The sequence below is a fragment of the Zootoca vivipara genome, chromosome 11, assembly GCF_963506605.1.
Source record: "Zootoca vivipara chromosome 11, rZooViv1.1, whole genome shotgun sequence".
Taxonomy (NCBI): Eukaryota; Metazoa; Chordata; class Lepidosauria; order Squamata; family Lacertidae; genus Zootoca; species Zootoca vivipara.
This window is the reverse complement of record NC_083286.1, coordinates 48449669-48476353: the sequence shown is the minus strand read 5'-3', so window position 1 is coordinate 48476353 and position 26685 is coordinate 48449669. Positions and strand designations below refer to the sequence as shown.

Here is a 26685-nt window from a genome sequence, read left to right as displayed (position 1 = left end):
AACAATGTATCATACAGAGGCACAGCAGGCAACCAACTCTGGGGTCTTGGAAGCTCACAGGAGTCTCTTATTATTCAAATTTATTAGGGCACACTAACGGTTCTCTGGCAGCATATTATGAATGCTTAAGCCCTAAATCAGGACCAGGTTATCCAAGGAACTGCTTGCACTTATACCTATCTTCGCATTGTACTTGAGGTCTACCTATGGTACACCAGTAGGGCTAGGCAATATATCAATATATCATTCAAAACCGGTTTGAAGTCCATATCGTGTTACTGGTTTCGTAATTTCTGACCGGGCAATATATTGAAAATCATGATGTGTTTGTGTGTGCATGCACTATGCAAAAATAAAGATGTGGGGAAAACCACGAAGCCAGCCAATGCCCCTGCATAGCTCCATCCTTATTTCAAACATTGTGATATTGCAATGTTTAGCTGTGATATTATCACCTGGTTTTCAACATCATATCACTCAGCCCTATCTACCAGTGAAAGCTGTTAGGTTGGCGAGTACTGGGGCAGGAACCTTTTTGTGAAGACTGTTTGCCCAGTATCTCTGGAATGCCACCCCTAAATAAAATCGTATCAATCTCTGGGCAGGACACAAGAATTCACTTCAAATACAAACCCTCAATTTTTTAAAATTCTAGTCTGTATTTATGCTTATTAATACATGAAAACTTTCAAGCATTCAAAGTGCTTCACATGTATCATCTAGTTTACTGAGCTAGTGCCTTCAGCTACAGCATTTACATGAATCATGTGAACCACCCGGCAGGCATCTTCTGTGATGCTACGTTAAACTGCATAGCTTTCATAGGTGGTGGGTGGGTTAGGAATGGTTGTTATGTGAACCAAGTGGCCAGGACAAATAGGTATATGGTTCATTTCAACTCTGATCTTTTCCCTCACACTAACTTTATCAAGGAACAGATTAGAAAACAAAGCACAAAGGGGAAAATATAGCAAGGTGTCACTCTTCCGGCTGTGATTTATTCACAGTGAAATGGTCTCCCAGAAAAGAAAATGTGCTACCCTCCCAGGCTCCATTTGCACCTAGCTTACCATCAGGCATGTGATGAATGCAGGGAGCGATGCTTATTCTAGCAGATGTGATAAAGGCCAGGGCTTTCTGGTGTCTGACATTTTGCAAGACTATGTGGGAAAACAACCCCATGGGCAGTCTCAATAAGGATAATGTTGTCAACACATACCATCAGGACTTTCCCCCACCATCACGCCTTGGCACATTTCCTGAAATCTTTAAGTACCCTTGGCACTTAAAGAGAAAGGCGTTTCAAAGATTTTGGCGGAGTTCCTGGACTCCAAAGACAGTGCAATGAAGAATGCAAAGCAGAACTCAAAACCTGCCAATCGCAGTAATGCCAAGCACTTATCACACACTTCTAAACTTTCATCCATAGTGCTGACCACAGTCTGAAAAACCACTAAAAGCAGAAACTCCCATAAACTATTCTTAGCTTTCCCAAATGAACTGTTTCTCTCAAGGCTTGCTTCAGATATGTCAGCATTCATAAGCAATTGGTTATTTCATCGCCATCTTATAATGAATTTCAGAATGTGAACTCTGCCATGAGACCTAGTATCTACCTCAGATATATGTAACTGTAAGAGAACAGATTTCTGGCCCACATGGTTGGAAAGATAAGCTTTAGAAAGTGAACAGTATGCCTCCTAAGTGTTGCAACACTAGGAATCAGCACACAGCTTCCAGAAGCCACAGTGTACAACTCCCCCTGCCAGTATTCCATGTGATTTATATTTTCTTCTACAGTACTCCAGCATTCCACTAACATAGTGGTTCACACATTTTAAAGATGGTTCCTTAGAATTAATGCCAAACCATGGATTCTGAGTGGCTGCCAAACCAGGATTTGAAGCTACAATGCAGCATTGTGTTGCAAACCAATTTGGGCAAATTATGGTTTTACATTAAATCCCAAACAACCCAGAGTTTCAGAGGCGTGTAGCACCTGAAGATTTTCAGGTAAGACAAGAGAGGTGGAAAACTGCACAAATCATGATTTATCTGTTTGGAACATAAATCCTTATTTGGATAGTTGGTATAGTTTCTTTATCATTTGGATTACGTCTGAAACAATACTTTGTCCTAACTGACTCTCCATAATTCTTGTTATCAAAAATGAGAACTCAAAGGCATTGTGTGTCTGCCACAGAGATGAGTTCGTTCGTGTTTGTGTTCATGTGTGTGTGTTTAAATCATTTAGGTTTAGATATCCACAATTCACAAAGATGTCAAATCTGTAACCCCACTTCCACAGATATATCACAGAATTTGTACAATGGAAAGAAGGGCTGGGGGAAAATCCTAGATATGACTGTGACCTAATCTCTCTCAGGAGGGCAGGGAGGGAAGATACTTTTCCTCTTCTTCTCATGTCCCAGTATCTGCAGAAGCAAAAGAAACTTTATTATGTGCCAATCACAAGATCACTCCAGATCTTTCTTTCAACATTGCTAAACTATACAGGGCTGGGGGAAAACCTCAGAATAGAGAGCCAACTTTTGCCTTCATCTTCATATCTAGTGTGGACTGCTAGGCCTTGGAGTTCCCTAACCTACTGGTTTTGGGGGACTTCAATGTCCATGCTGATGCCGCCCCCTCCTCACAGGCTCTGGACCTGGTGTCCTCCATGGCAACACTAGGGCTCTCCCAGTTTGTTTCGGGCCCCACACTGCATTTGATCTTTGGCCCAGATATAGATGTGATCATGTCCTCCCTTGTGGAGGTGCCATGGTCTGATCACTACGAAAGCTCATACAAGCAGACATGAACATCACACTACTTGTAGGCTTTCTTGGTAGTGAAAAAAATCCGTCCTCAAGTGTACTAATCAGAATTCACGGTTACATCATACATCACGGTGCTTTTCACAATTAGGAACGGAAAATGCAAAATTACATGCTTGCTCTGTTTCAGGCACTTTCAAGATAATTGTTTATTTACTGTAGGTAAAAAGCTAGTATACAGATTGGGGGTCCCTTTAAATTTCAACTACAGTTAAACGCCATCTATTAATTTCTGCTTTCAATGTTAACCAAAAATTTCTACATACCTGCTCCACTATTAGTGTGTTCTGTTACTCAAAACAAAAAGGTCAGTCTTTAATCTGTTCAATGCATAATATTTACATTGTGAATGGAGCTAGAACAAGCAATGGTAGAGGTAATAAACTTTAAAAAGCCAGTTTATATATTTTACAATAATGTGCTAATCAGCATAATTGTATATAAAAATTAAAACATAGTAGAGCTTCCTACTACAGAAGTCGTAATTGGTTGAACTGTAGTAATTACCTGCTAACAATTTACATGCAACACTTGTTAAGATTGACAACTGATTTTTTTAAGTGTTAAGTTGATTAATGGCATGAGACACAATTTTAACTTGTGTACAAACAGAAATTGAAGTCTGCAACCAAGAACTGTACTCATCACAAGCCTCTTCCAAAAAAAGGGGGGGATGATAAAATGTTCTCATCATACAACAAATGTTATAAAGGCAACATACAAGAAGACTGTACCTGGATGGCACAAACTCCATAGGAAAGGTCAGGCACGCACACACGCACACACGCACACACGCACACACACACACACACACACACACCCTTTATTATAGGAGGCCCATCTTTCCACCAAGAGGCAGTGGCTGAAAGCAAATGATAGAAAGCCAGATGCACAACTAATTCAAATTTGGAAATTTACTAAAATGTGCTTGAGTGTTAATATACAATTCTATATACAGACCACACTGGAATGTAGCCCACCCCTTTGCAAAACAACCAGACTTTTTGATACTAGCCTTAGGATTCAGTTATTTTTTTAAGTAAACAAACAAAAACTCAATAAAGAGTTACATGAACAGCAAAATGCACGAGATGGCTTGAACTATTTATTGAGTCGATCTGGGGATATTTCTGCTTTAGAAATTGTTTGATCACTTCCACATGTATGTCTAGGAAGAAAGGGGCAATCTACTAGGTTTTGCTGTGGCACCAATCACCACTCCATTTCAGTAGGATTCTGTGTGAGGTTCCAAAATAACCCTCAATGATTTAACGGAACCTGTTCAACTGCACTCCAAAAGGCTCACTTTGGGTGGTTCCAACATGCCTTTGTGATTTTAGCCAAGGATACAATGCTGCACTTCGCTGAGGCAGATGATACAGTTGGATCAACTTGAAACCAGATGCTCGATTCCCTCCTGGGAAGTGCTTTCTGCATGAAACCATCCCAGTGGAAAAAAGAGGGGTACAGTAAAGACCTAGACACAGTAACTTAGATCTGATACGAAACAGAATGTCAATGTGGCAGTCAAGCATGTTGAAGAACAGGAAGCTCTCTTGAACCAGCAGAATCCTGTAGTAGACACACACACAGAAACGGAGAAACAGAACACACCACCTACCGTTCCCATGAACAAAAGCTTGAACAAGAGCTGATTTTCATTATATGAAGAGAGGTACAGGATGACGGAAAACATGAATCGTCAATAGAAGATAAACTGATTGACATGAAATGGGGAAAAGAACACTTGAGCAGTCTGATTACAGTTATTTTGTGAAGGCTGCTACTACAGCCCACAGGACCTCATTTGTGTTGGCCTTCATACATTCGACTTCAGGGTCTAAATCCAGGAGCTGCCGCACTCTCTTTGTGGCTAGGTCATACTGCTCATCCAAAAGGGGGGCAAAAGCGTTCTCAAGGACATCTGATGCATGGGCTAAGTAAATGAGAGCCAGCAAGCGCTTGTCCATGCGGTGGGGGTCATTCACCCATCTGTCAAGAACAGCTTCTTGAACTTTCTTGATGAGGCGCTGCTTAATGTTGTTATTGGTGAGAGGGTGTGTTGTCATGTCAAAGAGGAGAAAGTTCTGTTTCTCTGTAGTCAAAACCCCCTTTTCCACCAGGTTTTTGGCTAATCGTTCACGTACGTTTCGTAACTGGTAGTGCAATTTTAATGGATTCCATGTCTCACCTAAAATAAGGCAAAAGAACAAACAACCCCCTGAATGTTTTGCTGGTATTCTGTTGGTTAGCAAGGGTAAATAAGACAAAACAGGACACAATAACACAGCAACAGAGGCAAAGATGCAGTATTAATTGTCACGTTAGATATAGAAAGAATGCTTCACTTAATGACCAGCTGCAAAGATGATCCACAGAGCAGCTTGCAAATAATACTTTGGTTGAGGAGTTCCATGCTTGCAAACTAGCTAACAAGGAATGACTCCCTAAACTATTCCCCCAAAGAAGTTTGTCACCTATTCTAATATCAAGAAAAACTTTCTGCACAAGGCAGTCAATTTGTACCATGTCTGCTTACAGTGAGCTGTGTTGAGACAAATATGGTGACCATCTAAAGAGTGGGGGATCAAAGCTATTATTTGGAATATTCGCCAAATACTAAAAAAGCTTTATTATGAAAGTTGAAGAAAAATGTGAAGGGCAGTTGCCTGTTTATTGAAACTAGAATGAAAAACAAAATGGAAAAACAACAGTCTCCTATCATTCAAAAAACTTGCTAGCTTCTGAAATAAACTGGTATCTGTCTTATTGGAGTGCACTGAGGATAGAATCTTCATTTCAATTAAAGTTTATTCTATGCATGTTTCTGAAGTGTATGGGGTGTTAAGGGATGGCTAATACCTCTGCTAGAGGACACATATAGCTCCTTTTGGGGAAGTTTGTCTACCTCTGCTCCACACCCCGTACTCAGGTCTCACCTGTGGCTCCTAGAAGTTGTCAGCATGCAACAGTGGCCACACCCCGGGAAACAGCTTTGACCGGCCAGCTAAACCAGGTCAAAGTAGTCGATGGGTCTCAAACCCTTGGTGAGCTAGGGACTTCCCCTGCATGTGAAGACATGCTTTGGCAGATTGAGCAGATGGGACCAACAGTGGGTCCAACGGTCAAGAAGGCAGTAGGGCTGGGCAATATCTGATGAAAACACCACAATATATCACCAGCTAAATATCATGATATCTCGATATATCACAATACATATCTACAGCGGCATACATATCTACAGCAGCAGAGGGCCTTGCCGCACCTCCCTGTGGCAGCAGAGGATCCTGCTGCACCTCCCCACTGCGGTGGAGGGTGTGCCACGCTTCCCTGCAGCAGCAAAGGGTCTTGCCACACCTCCCCACGGCTACAGAGGGTCCACCACACTTCCCAGCAGCAGCCTACGGCCTTGACAAGGTTCCCTGCGGTGGTGGTGGAAGAACGCAAAGCTGGAGACACCATGCCTGCAAATTTTCTGCAAAGTATCTGTAAAGTATCCTTCAGCTGAGCTACCCCCTGGAAAGCTGTTCCTTTTGTTCACCAGGTATATTGTCTTGTTGAAACACTTACCACAATGTTATTTTAAAACTGGTATTCAATGGTATGGTGATATATTGCACAGCCCTAAAAGGCATATACTGTACTGCACATGCTGTAGAGGGAATTGAGGAACAGATGGGGCTGGGAGAAGGAGAACTCTGATCCTAAACCTTTACTGTCTTGCAACTATACTCATTCATGAAAAAGGCTTCAGAAGTAAACCCCAAAGAAAAATCCGTACTTGCTGCCTTGTAGGACATCTTTACGGGAAGAAAATGCTAAGAAATAAACCCTTTACAAATCCAGAGTGAGTCCCTAAGACAGTTGGGGGTGCCTTGTGCACTCCCTTCCAGCAGCTTCTGCAGTCAAGCTGGTGCCAAACATATTGCTCTGCTTTCCTTTGGACCACATCAGCAAGGGCAAGAGGGAGTCTTGCCATCTGGGGAGCCCAGGACCTCCATACATATTACCCAGGCTTGTGTCCTGAAGGAAGATATTTTGGTACTGTTAATGCAACAGAAACAATGCAGGAGGCAGCAGTTACGAGTTACCAATCTCTGCACCCACAGCAGGTGCTGTGATTCTCCAATGAGTTGTCTTCACCCACAGAGGCGCACTCCATTGTCCATCGAGGTAAAAGGGTGCCAACAAAAAAATTTCATTTCTATTGACACTACCTGCACCTGCTAAATGACACCATAGAAAAAGTCACCAACCAAATGAAAACCTCCAACCAAATTAGTCTCATGAACAAAATATTTCTAAAATGCCCCCCAATATACTCTGTGCTATAAGAGAAGGCATAGGTAGGGCACACATTGGCTCAAGGTGTTGTGAACCCTAAGACAAGCAATGAAGGAAATGCATATTTGCTCCAGCAAAAATAAAGTGAACATTTAAAATAGATTGTTTTTTATCCATTTTGATATTCCACAGTAGCTTGGCGACACCTTGTGACCAAACCTCCTAACTACAAGGAACTCTGAACAAGCAATTCAGACAACTATTTTGCATTCAGAAATTGTAACACTTCGGAGATCTGTGTAAATGTTTTACAGGACTCACTTTCTTATGATACGTAGAAGCAATGGTACATAAAGCTATCAGAATATTCTATCAAATATCATATTAGTTTGCTTTAAGACTGAACATGTTTAGCAAACATGTCACTCCTGTTAGCAGTACCAGCATGCCGAGAAGACTTTCTCTGTGATGGCCTAGAGGCTGTGGAATGTCTCCCCCGCCAGCTGCTCCTGTATGAGGTATAGCGCAGTATGATTTCTGTCAGCTGGTTAAAGCATACCTCTGTGCCTTTGGGGATGATGGACTGAGATTAAGTGAATGTTGTCCTTTCTGCTGTACTCTTAGTGCTGTTACAGTTTTAATTAAAGTTATTTTATATTGAAATTCTGGGACCGTTGGCGAATGATGGGCTATAAATAAATAAAAAACATTCTGCAAAAGAATCAGTGTCATTTTGAAAGGCCATTATTGCCCACTGCAAGGAGCAGTCCCACCCTGAGGCTGAAGTCTGCTGACGTTGCTGGCCCAAGAGGGTCAAACCATGTCAGGAAGCTGATGGGCTTTGAAAAGGAAACTAACTCAAGAAGTTCCTGCCAGCATGCTGATGCTAGGAAGGAACAACATGCAACTGAATGAGAGTCCAAGTTTAGTTCCTATCAAGGCGGTAAGCCCATACCTGGTCTGTACCACTTCAGACTGTGGGTATGGCTACTCTATACCGATACATAAATCAATTCCTGCTCACAGAAAGATAGCATGTCAGGGAGAAGACTGGGCTAGAATCCTTCCCCCTGATTTTCTACATTTATATATGGAGGGGATTGCAGGGAGAACATTCAATCATGAGATCCCTAACCACTGTCTAAAGTGGTACAGACCTAAATTTATTTATTCTTTGAGTGAGAACTTCAGTGGGAACTAGGGTAACATTTCCATCTGCAGAAATGTTTCTAGCATAATGATTTGGGGGTCTGTCACACATAAAGGAATGAAAGTATGGAAATATGATTCAAAATTCTGCACAAGGGCATTGCAGGTTTTAAAACTAAAAGCACAACACACCCACAGAGTACATTTGGAAATGCATAGAGCCTAGTGTTCAGTAGAAATCACCAGGGAACTCAAATGGATTCCAGGAGTCAGAGGTAGGGGACCTCGTACCAATCCCTGCCTCTCTTTGTTCCCAGGCAGCTTCTCTGCCCCACCCCCGCCCCAAATTCCCACACAAATATCAGTGCCTCATCTTCATTTCTGGCTCTCTTCCATTCACATCTCCAAATACTCTAATTTTGGAACCAGAATTGTGCAAAGTGCATAAAAATAGGGTTTTCCCTAAGTGCTTAAAAGCATTCTCTCACTGATCTCAACTAGACTATTTTGCTAGTATTATCTACAATTGTATTAACCCCATTTTATGGTTGGAAGGGCTAAGAAGACAGGAAGCAAATTATTTACGAATTACCTTCTGCATATGTATCTCAAGGTGATATGCAAAATAAAATAAAACTAACTAAAACAGTTAAAACAGCACAAAATACCGTATTTTTCCATCTATTTGGGGCAACTCAGATTTAAGAAAATGGGGGGAGATGGCCCAGAGTATAAGACATCCCCTAATTTTTGACATTATTTTTAAAGGGAAAAAAACCTAGTCTTATACAGTACACAAAAAAGTACGGTAACTGCTAGACAACAGTTCAAACTGAATTCAGATTTCAACAAGAAATTCAGTGCTCATCTCACCTCTCTGAATGACTATTACAATGTCAGCTGCACTGCTAAAATTGCTTAATTTAAGAAATGAACTTCAAGCACAGACTCTGATTTTCTTGAAAACCGAAAACATTGGCTCTGCCAGAAAAGCTCCAGGTTTCTCTCATTTTCATTAGTCTCTCTGTTCTTCCTCTCTACTGCCGAACAGCCAAAGCAGGAGGGAACACAGGAATGTGTCACTGAGATATAAATATGCAATCCTAAACTCATTCACCAGGGAGTTAACTCCCACTGAATTCACTGGAATTAACTTGACTACATGAACATTACTACTAATCAACATGCTGCAGACATAGGATATTTAATGAAGATGGAAGAATATTAGTATAAAAAGAACAAAGAGTGGGAAATAAGAGCCAAGTACAGACATACCGTGATCTAGGAAGTCAAAATACAAAAGGCGCAATTCATCTGACTAAACGTGTATGTTAAGATTTCATGAAGTAATCAACACTGACCAAATCTGCCCTACCCTCCCACTGCTGAATCTAAACCTGGTGATCCTGTATGCTGCTAGACTAAGGGTAGGCAACCTAAGGCCCGTGGGCCGGATGCAGCTCAATCGCCTTCTCAATCCGGCCCACAGATTGTCCAGGAATCAGTGTGTTTTTACATGAGTAGAATGTGTGCTTTTATTTAAAATGCATCTCTGGGTTATTTGTGGGGCATAGGAATTTGTTCATTTCCCCCCCCAAAAAAAAAATTGGTCTGGCCCACCACATGGTCTGAGGGACGGTGGAACGGCCCACGGCTGAAAAAGGTTGCTGACCCCTGTGCTAGACAGCAGCTTAATTCTACTCCAGAGATAGCAAGAACATTAACTACTGCATTTCCTTCCACCATTCCAACACTGCCATCCCCAAATTGATTTAACGGAACACTGGTGTTTAAATTTGACCTTCACAGCATCCAAAGTTGTTACTCATAATTTGGACAGAAGGCATCACTTGATAAGGAACTTATCAAGCCCCATGCTTGAAAACTCGCTCCTTAAAACCAGTGACGCATGGCAGCCCAAAAGTTTGTTAAACATTAAAAAACGTTAATTTCCAAAGATTTATCTTACCACTAAGCAGCTCTATCCAGTTCTGCACTGTTTCAGGAGGCTGTGTCTCCTTAATGTGCTTCAGAGCTTCATCAAGTAGAACATCCCCTGTAGGAGCATCTGATTTGCAGATTACCTGATAGGAAATATAAGAGTTCACTCCATCACCTCAGACTTTTGCTTTTAAATCTTTAAGCACCAAGTGGAGAAAAAGTGTGCCTCAGTACTACTTTTTATATCGAGGCTCAGTGTTGGAATATTCCCACTTCTTGAACCAATGTCATTGTTTTTTGGAAACCAAACCAAGTATCTTGCTTTTGAAAAGTAAAACATCTGAATCCATGGGAAGGCAATGCTCCATATATACCACCCCATTCAAGTCAACCAGGAAATAAATGTCCTGACCATTCCCTCTAGGTACATTAGCATCCTTATTTATTTACACAAGTAGTTACTTCATGAAGAATACATTATATTAATGGCATACTACTTTCTGTTGCAACCCGAAACCACAGCATACAGGGCATATGGAGGAGAGGCCTGCAAAAGTCACATTTACCTCAAACAATGCCCAGAATAAATAAATACAGAGAGATAAAAGAGCTCTCCAATTTAAGCACTAGAACTTCCAAAGCTGCTGCACAGGAAAAAACAGTACCAATGGAGAGACACAAGAGAGCTACATACAATATCCAGGCAACAAATGAAAAACCAACCAAATAGATTCATTGTATTTTTACTGCTATTTTTATTCATAATTAGAATGCTCTGAGCTAGGATTATCAACCTGTATAAATTACCACTGTTACCCTTTTTCACCAGGATGTTCTAGTTCCCTAAAAGGCTGTAGGTGATGCAGATATGAACCTGTATCACCTCCCTTGACAGGAGAAAAATAATAATCTCCTTGCCACCCTAAAGTCCCTTGCATATGGACAGCTAACAAAGTCATGGAGATTTGCCTGGAATGTCTTCTGTTCCCTGGCCCTCTGTACATAATACTTAAGAGAGGCCAATCTGTCAATAAACAATCCATTCCTAAACATATGCTTTGTGGCAATAGAGATAATCAGCATGCTTCACAGAAGCAATAATTCCAATAAAAGCCACATTAAATGTCTGTTAAATAATTTTTGATAATGAAATAATTCCTTTAACAGACATTTTATTTGACAACAATCAAGCTCACTATAAATTTATACCGGTATTATGGAGGACAGCAACAAAAAATGCCAAAATACTAAATTTAATAGACATCATTATTTGGAGCCTAGAAATGCTAATTCTCTCATTAGATCTGTGCTCACTGCTTGAGCTCCAATTCTTCTGGGAAGCCAGTATCTGGCTATTAAGGCCTGGCTAATGAATGTTTATTAAGTCCTTCACAACACTGAGGGAAATTTATATCATCAGATGGAAGAACACATCAGCCAGAATGCATAGAATAAAATCCAGTCAGAGGTTCAATAGAAACTTGGTTTCTAAAGAATGGCCTAAGCATAAAACATAGGAGGATAATCCAACTAAAACATGCTCAGTGCAGACCCATTGAAATTAGTGGACGTTAATTGTCCATTGATTTCAACAGATGTATTCGGCGTATGACTAACTCTTGTAGTACCAGCTTTAATATACCTAGATACATATTATTTATTCAGTATATGTGGTCCAATAATATGCACTTTGCTACCATGTATGAGCAACTCAATTGATTAGCACAAAAATTAAATATGAAGGCTGAAGCTTTTTAAAAGCATAATGTATCATTTTAAGCAAATGTCTTCTCTTCATGGTGACTCCAATTTAGTACAAGGTTACAGCATGTTAGTACTTATTTTGGAAAAAGCTTTCAGAACCTACAAACCGTAAAAAATAATTTGGAAACCAAACAAGGATGTTATACAGGCAAGCCCCCCCCCCACCTTTACATGGGGGTTATGTTCTGATGCACCACATGCATATGTGATACTGTGTTGGAAATTGGAAAAGCCTGCAAACACCCTCTAAACTTCTGAAAACCCTAGAAAAACCCTTTAAAAAACCAGCACATGGCTGGTGACCTTGGCAGTTGCAGGTGTGTTCACAGATGCTGCTGCCCAGATCTCCTTCTCCCAGATCATGATGGCAAGGATGCTGGACACATTCCTACACGTTCCTGCCAAACTTGTGTGCCACAGCACACATACCCATGCCTTCTTGCAAACAGTCCAGCACTTTCAGTTTCTGCTCTAGTGTGGAAACAGTCACTGCTTCTTGGGTTTTGGGTTTGTCAGCACCTGAGGAAGATGATGATGATGCCTCAAAACACCTCTCCCCAAAAGCTCAAAAAAATCCTGACTTTAAAAAAGCTCCCCCCAACCCACAAAATATCTATTAAGAAAAACCCCTCAAATACATTCACCAGACACTCCTCCTCCCAAAACTCCTCCAAAGTTCATGACAATTGCTCTCTCACAACCTCCTTCCTTAAACTCCAACTCACCGCCAATAAATAACGTAGCTTTTAGGTCTGACTCTCCTTAAAATCACCTATGTAAAATATTCTAGAAACAGTCAAGTAAGCTGTTATATAACCTTGGTATTTCAAGGAACATTCCTGCATTTCTGGCACACCACAGAATCTTGGAAACTCTATGGGGAAGGGAGCAGATCCATTTCAAGATAATCATAACTAAATGCAGCTGAACATAAGCAGTAACTGTCTACTTACACAAAGACTCAATTCTAAACACCGAGGTAGTGTGGAAACCTTTCAAAACATGCTTTTTAAAAAAGGTGAGCAAAAGATAATATTGACAGGGCAGACTGCCCATACAACAACATTTTTTCATCACAAGATCTCCTAAGAAAAAATAAATCGCCTTCACATAATGCCAACAAAATCAACCACAAAGAGCAACATAGACTGATTTATCTCCATAGTTGGCCCTGGATTCAGCAAATTGCATAAGCACTACATGTTTAATATTAGATATGTGGCTTAAGGAACTTAAAATTGATTAGATACAAGCATTCTTGCCATCTCTTTACAAATACTGAAATGAGTATGTAAAAGGCTTGGTACAGTTTGAAGAATTGTATGGGATATAATTTTTAAGACCTACATGCCATTTTACCCTCCGATTCTTACCTTTCTAGTTAATAAACTTTTGCGTCTCATTCCAAATGCCTCCAGCTGAAGACGCCCTCTCAGTGCTAATTCAATTAACATGCAGCCACGCAGCCCAGAAGAAATGCAGTCATTCCAAAATGATGTATAACCCTGATGGGAAAGAAGTCTCCGTAAGTTTTCTTTTATCCATGTAAAAATAAATGATATTCATTATAACACTTTCAGACAAAAAGAAGAAAAATAAACCTGCCCTCTTCACATGCTCCAAAGTAGCTAAATAATTTAAGAATAAACTAAATACTGAAGAACATATCCAAGCTTTTTCCCCCTTTTTTGACTTCTAAAGTATAGTGAAAACAGCTTTCTAACAAGCTTTCATGAAATGTGATTCACCTTTACAGAGATTTTGAACTTCAAAATGTTAAAATATTGATTTCTTTCAACTTAGGCAGTCTAGTTTGAATGAAGTGGGTCTATTTTCTAAGAGCTGAAAAACAGACTTTTATTTTCAGTTCACATGTAATTCCAAGTCAAACCATGTCTTAGCCCTGTAAAGTGTGGCAGTAGGAGTGCAGCGGCTGAAAGCTTTGCTCCGAGAATCCATAGTTTTGTTTCTTTGTGCTAAGTCATGGTTTGGTGGAGAGTTACATGTGACCTGGACCAGTGTCTTGAATGATTATAAGACATCTCAAAATTTGTTTCAAATGGTTCATTTTACCAAGCTTAGGATTATACATTGCAGGGGTTGGACTAGATGACCCTTGGGGACCCTTCCTACTATACAATTCTATGATAAATAGTTACAGGAATCACAAGTTCAGTAAAAACAAAGAAGCTTCGAAACTGGTATACTTCTTGCTTCACCAGAATTTGCAGAGTTAAAGCCACAAAACTTCACATGCTGAAATACTTTATTCTGGTTGAAGGAAACTTAAACCAATAAAATAAACACTATCAAAATAGCTCTAACATTATCCTTACAATGCTGGCCAAGGAATTTTTAAAACATCTTTCCCTCTTTCCACAAAATAACATTTTATCATTTCAAAATGCCTCCTTTTCAAACCAAAACATTAAAATACTCTGGATGCAGTGTACAGTATGTACACCTTCAAATATGCTGTCAAAATAAAAGAGAATTTTCCCAACATATTGTAGATGTGAAAGCTTTTGAATTTCACTGGGGCTGTTCAGTACCCTCCTTGACTGCATTTTTCGTGAATGGAATGTGTTATTGAATTGTGATGCCTCTTGCTTGTCTGCATGTGTGGTGTGTGTTTGTGCGCGTGCACGTGCGCGCATGTATGTGTGTAAAAAAAGAAAGAAAAAAAGACTTTTGTAAGGCTGGGATGTATGTAGCCTACTGGACAAAGCTAAGAGCCACATCTGTGCTTCATTCAACTTTGCCTCTAACCCAGCCATCCCACTCCATATTTATCTTGTAGTCCAAAGAAAGATTTTTCAAACTATTGTGGTTTTAAAAATGTTTCTTAGTTTATTATTTACAAATTCAGTCTACCTGCTAGGTTATTTTTTTATTGATGACAGGTACAGCGCAGCATCCCTAGGTAGCAAGTACAGCATAAATTTCTAATTACAACAAAAAGCTGAATCTTTTACCTAAATCCACAGGTACAACAAACCTCTATGCTCAATTAAGACTCTGCACAGCTGACTCTAAATTAAGACAGGTCAGAAAGCTCTATGTTGGAAGTTTAAAACAAAGAAAGTAGAGGCAATCATAATGACAAAAACTCAAGTATTAATGAAAAAGCTCCTGTTAAGTCACAGTAGACTCCAACATACTGCTAAAACAATTATGTCATCAATGTAAGGATTTCTGTTTGTGCAACTACCCCGTTTGCACCCCAAATCTGTTCTGGTGGCTCCCCTAACCCTCCACAGAAGAGGTGCAAAGGGAGATGTATTTCCTACTGATTTTTACACTACAAAATTGCAGTGAACTGAGAGGGATATACTTGTACAAGTTCCACAAATTTTGGAATATGTACTAAAAGAAAGTATGCATTTAGTAAGCAATCCTAAACTCCCTGGGAGAACATCTGAAAGGCTATCAGATGTTGTGGACCACCACTTTCACCAACAGAGAGGTCTGCAGGCAATGTTCAAAACTCCCATTGTTCTAGGCACATTTTTAGACAAGGAATTTCATCAGCGCGAGCAGTTTCGGAGCTCTGGGCGCAGTACTGCACCTATGATTTCAGATTAAAACTGCAGTGTGGAAGGAAAAGAGGACCTTTTTCTGCCTCCCCACTTCCAGCTACTCTCTGAAGACTGGAGAAGAGGCCCTCTTAAGAATATTATGGGGGTGGGCAGGGGAAATACTAGACTATGTGAAAAATGAACTTATTTTAGTTGCAGTTCATTCATTTTCAGCTTTGCATTATGAAAAAAGTGTGCCTATATATTCCGTTGTTGTGTCCATAACCTAGGTTTAAGGTGCCATTTAGCTGCTAGCTTTAATCTCAGTTTCTGCCACTGTCTGCAGGCGCTCTGCCAGGTCTGCCACTGTCGCTATAAAGCAGTGCTCCACAGACGACTGACCTGAAAATGGGGCATTCCAAGGTAGTGTGTCAGGGAAGGCCTTGGATCCAATTAATCAAAAGTCCCCTCATTTCCCAGACACAACCCTGGAGCTGCTGTAGTTATTAACTCTCTCACTAAAGTCAATGGTGGAGCAGGAAGGGGAAATTTTAAAGAGCCATGACAGGGGGTGGAATCCATCCTCCATCTTTTGCCCTGACTGGCATGAGATATCAGGGCAGCTTAGGAAGTGGTGGCTTCTTTGCCACAGAATCTTCTCACCACATTAGGACTGTCTTAACTAGGAGAATTCAGTATGTTAGGAATGAAATTGCAAGCAGTAGAATTACATGAACTGCAAAATTAGCGGTCTGCATCATAGTCTTAATTTTCATGAAGACAACCTAAAAATGATGAGAAAGGAAATGTCATAGCCCAGCAAAGTAAAAGTGAATCTTAATCTGAGGAACTAACAGTCACCAACTCAAATATTTCAGTTTAAATACTGTACTTCTCTTTGTTGGAGGAACTTTTGAGCTATCGCTGAGTGACCACTTAGTAATTATATGTATGCCATCATGAGTTTCATGGTGGAATAAAGTTGAGATATAACGTAAGAAAATAAATATAAATATTTATACAGCACACTAAATTAACAGTGTACTTTGGTTTTGTTTATTAAATGTAGGTCAAATGCATGCACTAAGGCTACAACCTGATGCACACTTACTGGGAATAAAGCCCCACTGAGCAAACTGGAGTTCATTTTTGACACAAATGTCTGGTTCACACGTCGCACTAACCCAAACCATTACTTAGCACAAACATGCAAGCGCTCAGGCTTCCAAGAAGGATAACACAGGTGCTTTACTTCTCTCCAATCATTTTGCTGCTGTACTATGCTAAGTATAGTTCAGTGTGTCATACAAACCTGGATTTGTGGTTTAGCTCTCTTGACTTACTATGAGCCATAAACTAAGAACACACTGATCACACAGCTACACAGACATGCTTCATTAGCAAAAAATAAGGCAAATACAGATTAGGGAAGCAAAGTGTATCTGAGTAACAAGCTGAATAACAACTTTCAAGCTCCCAACTTGAGTCAAAACTACACTAAAATTACTCAAATATTAACCCCCCCTCTCTCTCACACACACAATCATATCTGTCATATCTATTCAGCACTTTGCTGTGAAAATAATACCCCTCTTCCCTCACTCTGAGAGGCAATTCCTCTCTTCCACTGGCTTCCTGTCCAAATCACAGGTGCTTTACAACAGGGGTATGCAACCTAAGGCCTGGGGGCCGGATCCGGCCCCATCGCCTTCTCAATCCTGCCCACGGAGGGTCTGGGAATCAGCATGTTTTTACAGGAGTAGAATCTGTGCTTTTATTTAAAATGCATCTCTGGGTTATTTGTGGGGAACAGGAATTCATTCATTTTTTCTCTCTCCAAAATATAGCCTGGCCCACCACATGGTCTGAGTGACGGTGGACCAGCCCATGGCTGAAAAAGGTTGCTGACCCCTGCTTTACAAGCTCATTCAAAACCCTTCATGCCCCCACTCTGTCCATCCTTATCTCTGTGTTTATTTCCCAACACATCCCTGCATGTGACCTTCGCTCACCCAGATCCACCTCCCTCAGCATCCAAAGGTCTCCTGCTCCCTGAAATGACTCTGTCCAGTTTTCTTTGCTGCCTCTTGTCCCAAACTGCCTTCCAGAAAGAATGCCTCTGTGCAGACACCGTTATCTCCTTTAAATCCTTCTCCAAACCCCATCATTTCTAGGAAGCCTTTGGATAAGCGCATTAAGATCAACAATGAAACCCAGTTAGTTTTGCTATGGCCTGATGTTTATTGGTATGTGGCAACACAGAGGTAAACATTTTCACTTCCGGCACCAGTATTGTAGAATGAGCTCCTGCTGAAAAACAAAAGGCCCCATCAGTATTGGCATTCCACAGAGTACTGAAGACGCACTTGTTTAAACAAGCAATTCCCCAGCATCTCCTGACTTGAACCTCCGGCTCTGTTTTAATTTTTGCTTTAACTCTTTAAAGGATTTAATTTAGTGTACATTTAAATTGTGGGTATTTATTTTAACGTTTTGATAAAAATGTTTTATTGTGTATTTTATTTATGTGTACAGATATTTTTTGTAATTGATTTTATACTTGTAATCTGCCTAAAAGCCACTTTGACAATTAAGCAATATATAATTCATCATCATCACACACACCCTTGCCCCAGTCCTGGATGCCCTACTATAACCAGGGTGGATTTGATTTAAATCAAACTGATTTAAATCACGATTTAAATCACGATTTAAATCACTAGTCAGTAAGGCTTGATTTAAATCATAGTTTTCTACATAAAGACTAATTCTTGCTGGTATAACTTTAATATGCAAGTAGATGAAGATTTTTAGAATAACAACTTTTCATATTAGTTTTTTATCCCCAGTTTAATAGGTTAATCATTCATATTTGGACAACTTTACTGTTGTACTTAGGAAGGAGAAAAATAATCATTACCGTGTTTCTCATATTTTAAGGCATCCCCAAAAAATAAGCCATGACAGGATTTCTAAGGGTTGGTGAAAAATAAGACATACCCCGAAAATAAGCCATGTCGTGTAGCCCCGACCGAGCGAGAGGCGAAGGCGCGGGACCAAGCAGGAGCTCCCTGCCTGCTTCCCCGAGCCGTCGCCCATCGGGGGACAGAGCCGAAGATCGGCGGGCGCTCCTTGCTGGGCTTGACAAGCCCGGGAAACAGCGCCTGCCGATCTTCGGACCTGTGCTGTGTGACAGGCAGGGGTGGGGGGAAGCGGAGATCGTTCTCCGCTCTCCCCCCACCCCCGCCTGTCACCAAAGATCGGCGGGCGCTCCTTGCTGGGCTTGACAAGCCCGGCAAACAGCGCCCGCCGATCTTCGGACCTGTCCTGTGTGACAGGCGGGGGGGGAAGCGGAGATCGTTCTCCGCTCTCCCCCCACCCCCGCCTGTCACCAAAGATCGGCGGGCGCTCCTTGCTGGGCTTGACAAGCCCGGCAAACAGCGCCCGCCGATCTTCGGACCTGTCCTGTGTGACAGGCGGGGGTGGGGGGGAAGCGGAGATCGTTCTCCGCTCTCCCCCCACCCCCGCCTGTCACCAAAGATCGGCGGGCGCTGTTTGCTGGGCTTGACAAGCCCGGCAAACAGCGCCCGCCGATCTTCGGACCTGTCCTGTGTGACAGGCGGGGGTGGGGGGGAAGCGGAGATCGTTCTCCGCTCTCCCCCCACCCCCGCCTGTCATCAAAGATCGGCGGGCGCTCCTTGCTGGGCTTGACAAGCCCGGCAAACAGCGCCCGCCGATCTTCGGACCTGTCCTGTGTGACAGGCGGGGGTGGGGGGGGAAGCGGAGATCGTTCTCCGCTCTCCCCCCACCCCCGCCTGTCACCAAAGATCGGCGGGCGCTCCTTGCTGGGCTTGACAAGCCCGGCAAACAGCGCCCGCCGATCTTCGGACCTGTCCTGTGTGACAGGCGGGGGTGGGGGGGGAAGCGGAGATCGTTCTCCGCTCTCCCCCCACCCCCGCCTGTCACCAAAGATCGGCGGGCGCTGTTTGCTGGGCTTGACAAGCCCGGCAAACAGCGCCCGCCGATCTTCGGACCTGTCCTGTGTGACAGGCGGGGGTGGGGGGGAAGCGGAGATCGTTCTCCGCTCTCCCCCCACCCCCGCCTGTCACCAAAGATCGGCGGGCGCTGTTTGCTGGGCTTGACAAGCCCGGCAAACAGCGCCCGCCGATCTTCGGACCTGTCCTGTGTGACAGGCGGGGGTGGGGGGGAAGCGGAGATCGTTCTCCGCTCTCCCCCCACCCCCGCCTGTCACCAAAGATCGGCGGGCGCTGTTTGCTGGGCTTGACAAGCCCGGCAAACAGCGCCCGCCGATCTTCGGACCTGTCCTGTGTGACAGGCGGGGGTGGGGGGGAAGCGGAGATCGTTCTCCGCTCTCCCCCGACCCCCGCCTGTCACCAAAGATCGGCGGGCGCTGTTTGCTGGGCTTGACAAGCCCGGCAAACAGCGCCCGCCGATCTTCGGACCTGTCCTGTGTGACAGGCGGGGGTGGGGGGGAAGCGGAGATCGTTCTCCGCTCTCCCCCCACCCCCGCCTGTCACCAAAGATCGGCGGGCGCTCCTTGCTGGGCTTGACAAGCCCGGCAAACAGCGCCCGCCGATCTTCGGCCCTGTGCTGTGTGACAGGCGGGGGTGGGGGAGAAGCGGAGATCGTTCTCCGCTCTCCCCCCATCCCCGCCTGTCACCGAAGATCGGCGGGCGCTCCTAGCTGGGCTTGACAAGCCCGGCAAACAGCGCCCGCCGACCTGTGCTGTGTGACAGGCGGGGGTGGGGGGGGAAGCGGAGATCGTTCTCCGCTCTCCGCCCACCCCCGCCTGTCACCGAAGATCGGCGGGCGCTGTTTGCTGGGCTTGACAAGCCCGGCAAACAGCGCCCGCGTGCACTTTATTAAAAAATAAGACATCCCTCAAAAATAAGCCATGTCGTGTTTTTTTGAAGAAAAAATTAATATAAGACATGACTTATAATATGAGAAACACGGTACCTTAATAATAACAATTTAAATAGATTTATTCAACTGAAACAATAACATTACAGCATATGTTATTTGTTTAAACAAACATCCATGTTTGTTAACTAATTTGGCTAAACAAAAACTATATCTATATATCTATATATCTATATATCTATATATCTATCTATCTATCTATCTATCTATCTATATATATATATATATATATATATATATATATAACTTAGACTGTCAGCCCAGCCTACACATGAAAAACTTAAATACTGTCCACTCCAAACAATCAGAAAAATATTGTTTCTATTCTATTCACTGAACCTCTTGAAACTTAGCACTGAAGGGGTTGTTTCTGTATTCATAGGTTTGTAGAACAATAGGATTAAGGTCTTTTTCTCAACTCTGTTCATGTTATAACATTTTTGCTGTGAAGAAGAGGCATGTGATCTCTGTTGAGTCAAATTCAGTTTTGAGAACTGCAAAAGTAAACCAAGCACCTGCGATAATATCTTGTAGGCAGAGAAACTGCCCAATAATCTTACAAAAACCTCTGGAAGAGCATGACATTGTGAATGGATTAATTGAATTCATTTAGCCCCAAAATTAAACATATACAACCTTATTCTACATAGTTAAAAAACTAATCTTTATTTCATGATGGAATAACCTTTGGGTGGTAATATATTTTCCTCAAAAAGCATTTTATTTTAAAAAATCCAATTTAAATCAAAAAAATCGATTTAAATAAAAAAAATCCGATTTTTTTGATTTTTTTTTAAAAAATCATTGATTTTTATCCACCCTGACTATAACTAAGCCAAAGCATGTGTAACTAAAGTAATCATATATTCTTCCTCTATTGTACCCTGTGCATACTTCCTGTAGTAAGCCCTTGGGGTAAGCAAGGACCTGTCACAATTATTTTGTATGCATACAGATAGCACTATAAATAATAACAGTTGGCAACCCCCACCACCCTGCAATACTGTAGCGTTTGTCCCTCTCAGATGAAAGCAGAGTTATCTAAGAACCACCTTACTCTGAGGGAAGCGGCTATCTAGTTTTCAGAAAGACACCCCCCAACTTGTCTGATCCATTTTATTACAGTTTTAATCCAACGCCCACAAATTTGGTGTTTGAAGAACACATTATCTGAATGCAAAGTAGTAGTACTCCTTCTGTCATCTTTGGGACATTGTCCTTCTTACAAAAGTTGTGCTACTTTCTTCTCCAAAGCAATTCTCTCCCCATACCATTATAACAAGAACAAGCAAAATATTTACCTTTATATCTTTTCACTGTTCATTCTTTTGACAATGGAAGCCAAATAAAAAGGTTGTGTATAATAGCAAGAAGACCAATGCAATTCTTCTTGATGAGTCAATGATGTGTCTATTAATCTGATCTTATGCTATGGTTTGCATAGTAGTTGCTGCAGTTAAGAAATACTGTACTGCAAATACAGTGGTACCTCTACTTACAAATGACTCAACTTACGAATGTTTATACTTACGAATGGAGCTCCGTCCGCCATCTTGGATGCTGTTTAGATAGGATTTTTTCTACTTATGAATTTTTAGATAGGGTTGCTTCGACTTACGATTTTTTTCTCCCAATGCTTTCCTATGGGATTCGACTTACAAATTTTTTCGACTTACGAATGTGCGTTTGGAACGCATTAAATTCGTAAGTAGAGGTACCACTGTATATATTTCTTGCTGGAAAGAGGAAAAACTGGTTCAGTCTTCATGGGGTCAGTGCAGACTAACACATGATAGCACATTACCATGACCAGGAGCTGCAAAAAGCTTCCCTCCTTCTGCTCAGCAGCAGAAGGAATTTATGGCTGTGACCTGCAAGGAAATCTTTGCGTTGCTAAGATATGGCTAAGCTGTAACTTTTTGTATTACAGGGAAATTCATCTCCGCGACAAGTCTCTGTGTCTAAGGCGGGCATCCCCAAACTTCGGCCCTCCAGATGTTTTGGACTACAATTCCCATCATCCCTGACCACTGGTCCTGTTAGCTAGGGATCATGGGAGTTGTAGGCCAAAACATCTGGAGGGCCGCAGTTTGGGGATGCCTGGTCTAAGGTTTTGTGCACATTATTCATCATCAGCTTTGTTAAAGCTTTGCCTTCAACAAAAATATTAAAGCAATTAAAAAGCATATATACAGTCGTACCTCGGGTTACGACCACCTCGGTTTGCGAAGAGTTCGGGTTACGAACTGCGCAAACCCGGAAGTGTTTTCGGCGCGCGCGTGCAAAAGCAGCGCGCGCGCGATCTGCGCATGCGCAAAATGGCGGCACCCATCGCGTTCGGGTTACGAACTGCGATCCGGAACGGATCGCGTTCGGGTTACGAACTGCGATCCGGAACGGATCGCGTTCGTAACCCGAGGTATTACTGTACAATCAAACATGTAATACAGTAGTATCATTGATGTTATAAAGGCATTTGTGTTATTCAAAAGTCAGTCAGTTTTACTTTTTATAGAGATACTAACAAAACAGAAGGCTTTCTTACTTCTACTTTGCTTTGACATTCCTTAGGGTCATTTTATTCCAGCAAGAAGGGGTTGCTTCTTGTTATTAATATACTGTTCAGTATTGGTACAGCTGCAACATTTAGTCAAGTGTTAATGAACCAAAGGGTTCATATGTGAGCAGCAGAAAAGAATTACATACCCTTCACTGTGCATCTCTCATGCGCTCCAAAGAATGCCATCAGTTTCCTGCAAACTGTAAATTCACTTTCACTAGGATGAGGACCTGATGCCTACAAAGTGCCACAACTGGTGTGTCTTTTAAGAAATAATAGACTAGTAGTTCTTCAAAGATGATGGAAAGTTTGCCTTCAAAAATCCCCACGGTGTTACTGGACTTTATCCAACAGAAATTTGTATTACAAGCCTACAGTACACAAGTCAGACTGGGGACTGGGGTATCCCACTGCTGAAGATGCAACTCATTGGAGATTTAGTTCATATAATTTGGAAGAGCTTCATTTCAATCAAAATACGGCATGGGGAAGGCATAAAGAATGTGCTTGGCTCAAGCTGTAGGTTTATCTTTGATTAGCTCATATTGGGCTATTTACCTATGATTTAGGCCATAAATATTAGGAGCAAGGAGCTTAGGGCAACTGAAAGATGGTTAATAGGTTGCCTCTTAGCCATGAAGCTTAAAGGGCCTAGTTCAACAGAACATCTACGTATTGTATCTACACCTCTTAAGTCTCACTTTTTAACACACTTTCTCTGAACACACCCCTTTGTGGCTTCCCTCAACTACAAGAAATCTGAAAAAACAGAAGATCAATGAGGATACATTGCATAAGACATTACAGAAACAAATAAAAATGATTTTATAAATATCAAGATGCTATGGGTGCCATATGTGAACTGTACACATATATTTCCACTGTCAAAATAGTCTGCAACAATAAAGCTTGACTTTATATCGCAAAATAAGTACAGTATTTGTTCCAAAATTTGGAAGTGATCACAAAGGACTGACAACTATTATCTGATATTCATCAGAACAAACAGTACTTTGAGGACTGGACTACAATCACTATTGTTAATTGAAACTCAGAATACACCAACCACAACAATCTTGCTTATTAGAGAAGTTTGCAATGGCTGCATCCAGACATCAAATTATGCTCTGACAACTGGAAACACCTCCTTAGACTTGCACATGCCTCCCTCCCCCAGTTTAGATAATCCAACCTAAAAACTCTAATCTAAATTCTAATGAGCCTGTAACATGTTTTTCAGCATAACTTAATAAAACTTAATAAAAAACCACAGCAGAAACCCCACAAAGCCTGGAGATGAAGTACAGTGGTGCCTCGACGTACGAATTCAATCTGTTCCGAAGGCACCTTCGTAAGTCGAAAAATGCCATTGGAAACGCAATTTCCAATAGGAATGCATCTAAAACCGCCACAGTTTCCCCCCGGATGTCAAGACATTTGTAAGCGCGCGGCCATTACCCCCATTCGTAAGTCGAAAAATTCGGTTGTCGAGTCGTTCGTAAGTCGAGGTACCACTGTATAGGGTAACATGCAGCGGCCAAGATACAGTGGATGACATTTCCAAAGATTAAGGAACTCTGGGAAAGAGTGCATCTGAGCATGATCCTTTATGTAAGCCCATGCAAATACACTGTGGGGTCAAAATATGTAGAAGCTATCATGAAAAAGGCAGTAAGTTTTATTCTACACATTAAAAAAAATTACCCATGCATTTGATAAAAGCATTCCCTTTCTTGGCCAAATGTACCCATAACATAAACCAGAGCTCCATTACTTTGCAAAATTCTGAAATAGCACCTTACAATCTGCAGCACGTTTACAAACTTTTCCTCTACTAGATATCCTAAAGAGAGTATCTTGCTCAAGATAATACTACTACACTCACTAATAAGCCTGTAGTATGTCAACTAACCCATTCTGCCTATCCAAGTTTGTTTCTTAAATTATGTAAAATGTTTATAAGCATACCCTGTGAGTCATGTGTTTTTCTGGAAAAGAAGTACACTTTAACTTTGCGAAAGGTGTTTTTTTAAATTCCTAAATAGCCATATGTACTGCAGCTGGAACACTATATGAAATTCTCAGACGACTGTTATGGCACTAGCAAGTAGGTGCTTAGAATGCAACATACCAACTACGGTATGTCAGTACACGGTTCCAAAACAGAAATGTTCCAAAAAACCAGCTATTAACAGTATGCCAGTCTGAGAAAGTCCAACTACATGGACCTCTGCTCTTAAGAAACTTGATGCCCCTAAGCCAACTTCTGCTGAGGGGTTTTCATCCAACTTTGCTGTTTCTCCTACCCCAGAAAATCCAAAAGCTTTTCACCAGAAAATCCTCCTCCAGTTTTGCTGACACCCCCCCACCTTCCCTAAGCCCCCTTTACATCTAACCTTAAAACCTTTAGCTGCCTCAGTTTCAGTCATACCTGAAAAGTTATACTGAAAACACTTAGCATAAAACTATGAGCACTCAACTAGCATGTCCCAGTACATAAATTGGGTAGAAGGCGGTGGCTGATGCCCACCTTCAAATTCTATTCCATCTTCATATCCTGTTCTCCTTGCAAGATTCTCCTTCTCCTTCTGTCTTTCTCCTATCTGATTTATTGCCATATATTGCAGTTTGAGAATTGGACTGAAAGCTGCAGTGGGGGACCAGGTAGGAGGAAGGGGTTGTCTTGCAGGCAACATGGCATGCTAGGGAGTGTGTGTCTTCTATTTCCCTGCCGGCTTTCTGGCAATTTTTTTTAAAAAAACTTTCATTCTAACACTTGTGTCTCCTTCGTTTTATTTTGTTTTTAGGGTGGCAGTGAAAGGCAGCATGCAAAGCCCTGGGGACAACCTCTATTCACTCTGTGTGTGTGGAGGGAGCTGTGTCAAGAGACGCCGGCCTACCTAACCCCTAACCACATACACAACACAACACAACCACACACAGCCAAGGAGCCCCCCCCCGACATCCACCAAACCCCGTAGCAACCTCCAGGCCCCTCGACCGACAACAGCCCTCACTTTGTCCTCACAATCCCGCCCCACATACACAAGGGCAACCCTGGGGGGAGGGAGGCCTTTCATGTCCCCTCCTCACTTCACAGACACCCCACCCCACCTTCCCGGGCCCACCCCGCCACCTTTCCCCGCTCGCCGGGCTGCGGGCCCCGCACCTCTCGGTCCTTGAGGCCCAGCAGCAGCACTTCCTCCATGAGCGTGAGGCGCGTTTCCTTGGAGTCGCCCTTCTCGTCGTCGCCCTGCTCGTCCCGCCGGCCTTCTTCCTCCGCGCCTCCTCCGCCACCCCCACCGCCGCCGCCGCCCCCGGACGCCCGCTCTTTGTCGGCCGCGGCGGCGCTGCGAGAGGCCTCGGTCCGGCGCTGCACTAGGCCCGAGTTTCGCTGGGTCAAGGAAGTCATGGCGGCGGCGGGGGGCCCCGGGAGGGCCCTGCTGGAAAGGCTGGGGTTGCGGCCTCCCTGCCGCTCTCGCTCGCTCTCTCCGCTTCCCCCACTTCTGGCGGGAGCTGGGGCGGCCCGAAGCTCAGGGAGGGGAAAGGGAGGGAAGGGAGCGGGGGAGAAGGAGCTGGGCCAGCCTGGCTCCCCCTGTGGCGGCGGCGGCGGCAGGAGCACCTTCTCCTCCAATATGGCGGCGCGGGCTGACGCGCCAGCAGCTATAGCGGCGGCGGAGGATGTGGC

At 42.7% G+C, this 26685-nt stretch overlaps 1 protein-coding gene across 1 annotated transcript; it reads right to left on the bottom strand.

Moving 5' to 3' along the window:
• Positions 1–2961: 2961 nt before the first annotated feature.
• On the bottom strand, positions 2962–26685 carry GOLPH3 (golgi phosphoprotein 3). The gene is made up of 4 exons (XM_035100355.2): positions 26167–26685; positions 13349–13480; positions 10240–10354; positions 2962–5028 (listed from the first exon to the last, which is right to left on the bottom strand). Exons 1-4 carry the CDS (start codon positions 26407–26409, stop codon positions 4604–4606), a joined length of 915 nt encoding a protein of 304 aa, XP_034956246.1. The 5' UTR covers positions 26410–26685; the 3' UTR covers positions 2962–4603.